At 51.7% G+C, this 8270-nt stretch overlaps 1 protein-coding gene across 1 annotated transcript in view; it reads left to right on the forward strand.

Annotated features, from left to right (window-relative positions):
- The window catches only part of GRK3 (G protein-coupled receptor kinase 3), a 67866-nt gene extending 61314 nt beyond the window's left edge, over positions 1-6552 (forward strand). Inside the window, exons 20-21 of the mRNA XM_029922437.1 lie at positions 237-1833; positions 5379-6552. Coding sequence (XP_029778297.1) covers positions 237-433 — 197 coding nt within the window. The 3' untranslated portion in view covers positions 434-1833; positions 5379-6552. The remainder of the gene's footprint in view (positions 1-236; positions 1834-5378) is intronic.
- The last annotated feature ends 1718 nt before the right edge of the window (positions 6553-8270 follow it).

Below are 8270 nucleotides of genomic sequence, written 5' to 3' on the forward strand. Positions count from 1 at the left end.
CGGGACTGTTTTACCGAAGGTTTGAGTTCAGAAATCAGAAGCCAGAGGTCATTTCTGAACGGTCGCCAGCAGTGTTTCGGGGTGGGGATCAGGGGGGTCCCCTGAGGGGCCTCGCCCGCCTCACCCTGCTTCCCAGGGGAGGTCCCGTGTGGCCCTCGGGGAAGCGGGCAGTGGTCCAGAGCGCAGCCTGTCACAGTCATGACCAGAGGCGCCGGGCCGTCGGCAGGGCGGGCCAGGCCGCTGCAGCGTGTCCCTTTGTGTCTCTGTGCAGAGCGACCCCGAGTTTGTGCAGTGGAAGAAGGAACTGACCGAGACGTTTATGGAGGCCCAGCGGCTGTTGCGACGTGCCCCCAAGTTCCTCAACAAGTCCCGCTCCAGCGTGGTCGAGATGTCCAAGCCCCCCCTCTGCCACAGGAACAGCACTGGCCTCTGACACCCAGGCACGAGGGTCCTGGGGAGACAGGGCTGCGAGGAAGCCCATCCGGGGTTTTCAGCTCCTGAGACGGAGCCTTCTGGAGACGTCCAGGGGTCGGAGGTTCGGTCCCCTTGTCCCTAGGGCCTCTCCACGGCCGGGAGGGCCCAGGAAACTGAGGTGCTCCCGGTAGGAGCTCCGACCGCCTGCGGGCAGGGGCCGGCCTCCCTCCCCGCTTTCCCTCCCCGAGTGCCTCCTATGTATCACCTCTGTCCACACTCGGAACTACTGAAGAAACCAGTGAAAGTTCTCCTCCTTCGTCACCTACTGGTTTGGGCATATATGAACTTAGGACTTGAAATGATTCCTGCCTGTCCCTTCAATCTGTATGTCTGATCATCAAACACACGTTACATTTGCCGGGACGGCGTGGCGTCGGGCACAGACAGCCCCAGTGAGGCCGCGTTTTACGTACTGGTTCTGTTTGCATCTGCCCCCCTGCTGTGGGGCCGGATGTCAGCCGGGGCGCACTGACCTCTCGTTGCCCTGGGCTCAGAGCCGAGGGTCCTTGCCGAGGGTCCTTGCCGAGAAAGCTGCACGCAGGCCCCCGCTGTGGGTCGGAACCACACAGGCCCCAGCCTGCCTCCGACGGGGAACAGACGGAGCGTGCCCTCAGAGGAAGGTGGCAGTCACTCGTAGTGGAGCCCGGGAAGGCCTGACGGGCCCCGAAGGCGAGGCAGCGGGGTTTTGGCTCCCAGGGCCACAGGGATTGTTCAGACATCTTCAAATAAACGAAATAGCACTTTCGCATGTCTGGGTGTGCAGGACGCGGGGGGGTCAGTCCGTCAAAGGTTCTGACAGTAGGCAGTTCCCGGACACGCCCATTCCGGTGCCTTGTGCCTCGGGACACGCGTGCACACGGGTGTGTACAGGGAGGAGAGCCGCTCTGTCTCGCGTCGCAGTCTAACTTACAGTGAATCCCATTGACTAAAGAATGAATGTGTCCCGGTGGGCTAGCCGTGTCTGTTGACCTTCCTGCGGCCTTGGCCTGTCCGTAGTGAGTGTGCTTTGTCCCCGGGGGTCGCCCCACGCCCCAGACGACGGTGGAGCGCCAAGGCCGGTCGCCTCATCCCCGAGGCATCGTCTCCTCTCCCCCTGGTTTGCTCTCCCGCCACGCGACCTGCGCCCTTTTCATGCCCCAAGTAAATCCTGGGCTCTAAGAAGTGTGTAACCCAGTGAGGTCCTCTCCATCATCAGACTGAAAATAAGGACAATAATTTTTATCTGTCTTCTTCTTAGTGCAGTCTTGTATGTTTCTAACGCATCTACTAGCGATGTAAACAACTGATCGTAGCTGTCTGCATCCTGCCCTCGGTATTTTCAGTGGGCCCAAATCTCCGTGTCCTGTGTCCACTGGGGAAGTAAGTACTTTTTCATGAAAGTCTATTTGGAGAGTTTGAAAGATAATTAGCAAAGGTGTTTTATTTCGTAGGAGCTACTTAGGAAAAGAAATATGGAGGGACCTCAGCGGCCAGGTGGGGCCTAAAGGAGCGTTTCCGTTCTGCCCCCAACTGCCGGCAGGGGTGGGAGGTGCCCCGTGTACCTGCCTTCCCCTGCCCTGCAAGGGAAGACTTGCGTTCACTGGTGTTTTCAAAAAAAGAAGAAAGAAAGAAACAACAGAAGGAGAAAACACTAGCCACCGAGAAGTTGTCGTTTCTCATAGAAGGTGAGCGCCTTCCCAGCCGTGGTGAGCTGTCACCGGCCCCTCAGCATTGACCGTGTGCTGTGCCCCGTGTCCCCGCTGGACGGAGTCAAGGCCCTCGTGTGCAAACCCCCTAGGGGCCGGGCTCTGGGTCTCCCCTTTCACAGCCGAGAGCGAGAGCCACAGCAGCGCACCGCGAAGATCCCGTGTTTGCTCCAGAGGAGAACAGGTCTTCTAGAAGGAAACATGAATGGGAAAATATCCTGAGAGGAGCCCTTTTGCCTCACCCTTAATTCCCAGTGCTGGGGTCTCGTCTGGCCTGTGTCCTACCTGCACTTGTCCCCACAGGCATTGGAACGGGGCCAGCTTCTCTGCTGCCAGACAGAAGACACTCTGGGACCCTTCTGTGCCAGCACCTTGTGCCTGCATGGCCTTGCGTGGCCGAAGAAAGCCTCTGGTTTGTTTTATTATTATTTTTTTAGTGTTTATTTTTGCACGCACACGAGACACAGCACAAGTAGGGGAGGGTCAGAGAGAGAGGGAGACACAGAATCCGAATCAGGCTCCAGGCTCTGAGCTAGTTGCCAGCACAGAGCCCGATGTGGGGCTCGAACCCACGAACCGTGAGATCATGACCTGAGCCGAAGTCCGATGCCCAGCTGACGACACCACCCGCGCGCCCCAGGCTGCTGGTTTGGAAGCCTTGGCATACTTGGCTGTCTCAGAAGGTTTTAAGAGTGTCACACCGTTCCTAGACTTTTGACCCTTCCTACGTTTGGACCATTAAAAAGGAAAAAATTCACACATTTTCTCATCATTCAAGGAAGATAAAGTTGATAATATTTTTATAAAATTACACCATCTTGATTTCGTAAATCACAGGAATTAATAGAGCAAAGTGAAAAAATGAAGATTACCTCTAGCTCCTATACAACACGTACAGAATCCATGAAAAACGTGAGTCCAAGGTTCTTTCTTTAAGCTGAAATATTCTCTCTGGTGCATTTGCTCCTTCACGGCACTGGGGGGCTCATGGCTCTTCCCTCTGTGTCAGGTTGAAGTACGCTTTTTCAGCCAAACTTTTAGAAACGAGCTGCTTCAGTGCTAACGGGAATGAGTGGCCAGTTCGCTGACGTCGCGGTTTCAGAACCCATAGAAGGGCCAGCCGTCGGGGACACCGCAGCGACGGCACAGCCGTCCCCCGGAAGCACGACTTAGCGCGGTTTGCGACTGGACGTGTGCCCCGCGGATAGCAGAAACCATCGGGTTAAGGTCCTCTCTGGCCATTAAAAAATACCTTTTAGCAATCGACAGTGAGTTGTAACCACACGAACAAAGATCCAAGAGTGGTTTTCCTCTGATGATTTAAAAAAAACTTCACCCGGCATTTGTGGTCAGGCCAATTCAATCACAGCATTTGCCTTTTCGATGGAATCGATTTTTCATGTCAGGAAGAAGACCAGGTTCTCAAAGTTGGACCTCCGTCACCCGGTGTAAATGTATAAAACATACTCTGAAAGATGCTGGCGTTAAGACTTATCTTGTAAGACGCCATCACTCGTGGTTTTTTCTCAGTCGCGTTCAGGGAAGTATTTCTGGGCCGTCCAGACGCCTGATGAATTACCTCCTCTCCGCCCCTAAGGACCGACACATTTGTGCCCGGAGAGGAGGGGGAGCTGGGCTTCCTGGCTTCTGTGCAGGTGGTGGCCGGGGGCCGGGGGCTCTAGGACTGGGCGCCCCCACCTGGACCAGAGCAGTGGTAGAAATGGGGCAAAGGAAAGAAGACATTAACTTGCAGGTAAAAACTCAACAACCTTTACACCAAGCACCAGGCAAACGCTTGACTTAAAGTTGGCTGATTCTTTCCCTCCTTGAGACAGGAGTTAGTTATTGCAAGACATGGTCACTTTATTTTCACTTATGGAGCCTCTAAACTTATAAATAGGCCACTGGCTTTCCATCAGGACTCTGCCCAGTCCTAACCCGGCGCTGACACCCTGTTTGTGCATGCCTTGCAGCTACCCGGAGGGCCAGTCACGGGGTCTGGGTGGCCGTCCCCAGGACGCCGTGGCCAGCTGCAGACACTGTTGCACATCCACTGAGGCCACGGGGATACCCCCCACCCCCCGCCTGCCAAATCACAGCCCTCGGCTTGCTATTTAAGCCATGCCCACTTCTAGAGCGAGCTTTAATACGGGTCGCCTGGCTGGCACAGCACGGGACTCTTGATCCTTGGGGTTGCAAGTTCGAGCCCCGTGTAGGGTTAAGAGATTACTTAATGAAATCTTCCAAATGAGTTCTAGTAGTTTAAATTTTGAAAACAATTTTTTTTCCTAAAGATGTAGCCTGATTCTCCCTCCCATGAAAGATTGCCTCCAGAGGTTTGAATTCATCGCTTTAATTCAAATGAATATGAATATTTTCTTTTTACCCAGGCCACATTCAAATAAGTTTTTTTCCTGTCAAATTAATGAAAGTTGAACTCTAAAATAATACAATTTCCTCAGGTCGTAATGAACTTTAGATTTCTTTCACCCTCAGAGACTAACAGACCTCTTTTACAGCTAAGAGACAGGGATGTCCCTCCCTGCCCCGCGGTGCCCTGTGCCCAGCCTTTCACTGACACGGCCAGGGAGCACTGACCAGTAAACGCAGCACCCCAAGTGTTAAATTACCTTTACTTACACACACACACACACACACACACACTACAGAAAATGTATTAACAGTATATGCATTTCATCCAAAACCTATAGGAATAAAAACTGCCTTTGGAAGTTATTGAAACTCAACATTCTTAGAGGAAACTCTCACACCACAATCTCAAACTCCTCTCTGAAGACTGTTAACTCTGTTCCCATATTTTCTTGTCCTAATGTAACACGTCTTTCATGTAAGGGTAGGGAATGGAGAAATATTTCTAACCGTGCATTTGTAATTACCGAGGACTTGAAATTTACTTTCTCTCCTGTGTCTCAGTTGATTAATATCCCATGATGTATATATCGTATGTGGTTTGTAAGCTAAACACTGGCCATTTTTTATGTTCTGTTGTTGAATTGTGTTTTTCTATGTTTTAAATGATTATAATAGATTTGGCCTTTTCTGGGTAACATAAAGATTGGTAAACTGCATATATATAAATATATATATATATATAAAGAGTTCTATTTTAGCACAAAAGCATTTTATATTATTTATTGAATCATTAACATTTGTTTTCATGGAAGCATTCCTTATTTCTGCTCCTTTTTATTTGTGTAGTTTGTTATTTAAAGAAAAGGCCATCCTTTCTGTTTTTCACAAACTAAAGTGGAAATGACGCGCGCAGCCAGGTGGGGCGAACAGCCGTCCCCAACTGCCACCGGCTGTTCTCAACAACAGCTTCCCGTCCGCTCCGAGCCGAGAGGCGCCTGCGCTTTCTCCACAGCACCTAACAGCAGCCTTGCCGTGAAGTGCCGCTCGCATCTACCTCCTCAGAGGCCGTCCTGCCCGTTGACCGGCACCCCGGACGCTCCCTTCTGCGCTGGCCGCGTCATAATCGAGTCTTGGTAACGCATTTTTGCAGGACTCCCTCTTGATGTCAGTTTTAAAGCCCGGCGTCATCGAAGCCCTTGGGGCAGGTGGACCTCACCTTCAGGAGCCGAGCGCCGCCTGCGGAACAGCATCTCCTGCTCCGAGGGGCCGGGTCCCGCCCGACTGGCCGTCGCCCCAGACTCGATGCTGGACCTGACTTCCCAAGTGCGGAACGAGAGGTCCGCCCTCGGCACTCGTCGTGAGTGGCCAGCTGTGTTTAAGAACACCACTTCCTGGAGCTGCACACTTGACCGTGATTTTCCCCTGCCCCCTCCCTGCTTCCCAGTGGTTTGGAACACGGGATCTGAAAGGCAAGTGCCCTCATATAGGATTAAAACTTTGCCAGAGGTTTTATGTGCAAGGGGCCTTATTTTCGAGTGGGCAGACCCTTCAGGGTTTATGTGAGCCAGAGTGGCCGGTCCCTGGGAGAGGGGGTCCGTCCTCACGTGCTGACATTTCTCTCTGCCTGTCTTCCTCACTGGGCAGCCATCAACGTGGTAACTTTAACTGTATTCTTGGCAAAGTGTCACACCCGTAAAGAAAGAAATTCGCTTCCTGTTGTGCATTGCCTACAGCATTAGCTGTTGTAAATCTAGACGTGCCTGTAAAATTATCCTTCGGTTTGCTCTCTCTTCACGTTGATTGTGCCAGTGGAGGTCTAGAGCCCGCCCCCAGTAGACCCTTGACTAGTGCACGTTTGAAGTCCCATCCCACGTGAGAAGCCATTCCACGCCCGCAAGGCACGCGCAGCCCATTTAGCTGCCGCCGTCTCTCACGGCTATGTTGGCGCACTGAGGCTGGTTTTCCACGTTGATAAGCTGCTTATCTAAAATCTCAATAAACAGCATCTGTACAAAGAGAACTATCTGGCGTGCTCTCACCCCCCCCCCCCCCCCTGATTAAACACTGCCTTTTTTTTTTTTAACCAAGCTGCTGAGACATCAGGAAGGGACTCCTTTTAAAGGATCTGGTTTTGAGGACAATCCACACAGAGGCTGGGTTTATAGAGGAAGAGGGCTGCGTGCCCGTGGATATCTGGAGTGTTGGAGCTTAGTCTCCTCCCCACTTAGTCTAGGCTACACCGGGGCCCCCAGCTTACTCTCAGGCTGACCTTGGAGTCCCTCCTGGAGATGCAGACTCCTTACTCGCCATCTCTGCTCCCACAGAGAGGAGCTGAGAGACCCCGGGATGCACGCCACTTTAAACCAGAAATCCAAGGAGGTGGTGTGGCCCCAGCGGCACAGCCTGGGTGGATCTGCCTGCTTCTCCATAAATTGGAGAAGGCTTTGAAGAAAAGCTTACAAAGCTAATCACAAATATGGTCCCTGAAATACAGTGCATGTTATCATTACTCCTACATGGAATCTAACCATGACCGATGATTCAAAAAACCGTCGTATTTCAACTATAAGAATTTAACGACCAACATCTGAAAGTCTCACCCGCTCCTTAAAATCACTATCATTAGAATAATTTATATTATAATTATATAATACTTATATTATCGGATCATTTACCGAGCTCCCCGATCCGTCCGAAGTCTCAGCGTGATGAAACTTTGGCTCCTCATTAAGAGTCTGCCTGAGTCTACAAATCCTGACAGGCCTGTTCCTAGCCATTCGCTCTCGGTCAGACACAGCTCCTGCCTTCTCATCAGTTAACCCACATTTGCCATGACGTCAGCGGCGGCTGAGTTAGTCGGTACATATGCGCCAAAGGGGTTTTTCATCTGCTTACTCGTATACGCGGGCCTCGGAATCTGCTACGCCTCTCACTCCTCTTCAGAAACACGGAATATCGGAATTCTGTGATCATTCAGTGATAGCCACAGCGTTCATGGGTTACGTTTCACCACGGGGCCAAACATCCTGTCATCACAAACCTGGGCAATCCCTTACACGGGTACTGACTTAGCAGAGTGAATCTGCGGGGGAGGGGGTGTCTCAGGAGACAAACCACTTTAACACGCTTCTTTGCCTTCTGCTTTATTCTCCCATTTACATCTCGGTGCTGGCAGCAGTTCATCTTTTATTCCTACTTGAGGCAGGGTCCAAGAACCCCTCCGGAAGCACATCCGACTCAGACAAAAGCCCGTTCCATCCATGTGACACAATCAAAGATATCCTAGGTCTCTTACTTCTTATTCTAATGAGCTGACAGCACAGAGGCTGCTGGGATTCTCTCCCTGTCTCTCTGTTCCTTCCCTGCGCATGCTCTCTTCTCCGTCTCTCTCTCAAAATAAGTAAACATTTAAAATAAAAATATAAAACTTATCCCAAACCCTCAGCCCCCTCACCTGCAGCCTGCTACCATGTCTGCTTTTCCAGAACTGCGGCCCCTCCCCCGCCCCTGAATGAACTCGCCCTTTTGGAGCTTGCGTCAGTTGCCTTCTTTATTTGGGGCAAGAAAGAGTCTGTGAAAAGTGGGAGAGACAGTAGATACTGGATAATGAGCTTGGTGCCTATCGCTGAGCTTGATGGGTGCTTTAGGGAAAGATAAGAACAAGCAGAGAGGAGCTAGCTGCCTGTAGGGAACGCAAGGGGGCCACATCCACGGTGAGTGGGAAAGAAAACGAGGAGC

This window comes from Suricata suricatta, chromosome 14 (genome assembly GCF_006229205.1).
Source record: "Suricata suricatta isolate VVHF042 chromosome 14, meerkat_22Aug2017_6uvM2_HiC, whole genome shotgun sequence".
NCBI classification, from domain to species: Eukaryota; Metazoa; Chordata; class Mammalia; order Carnivora; family Herpestidae; genus Suricata; species Suricata suricatta.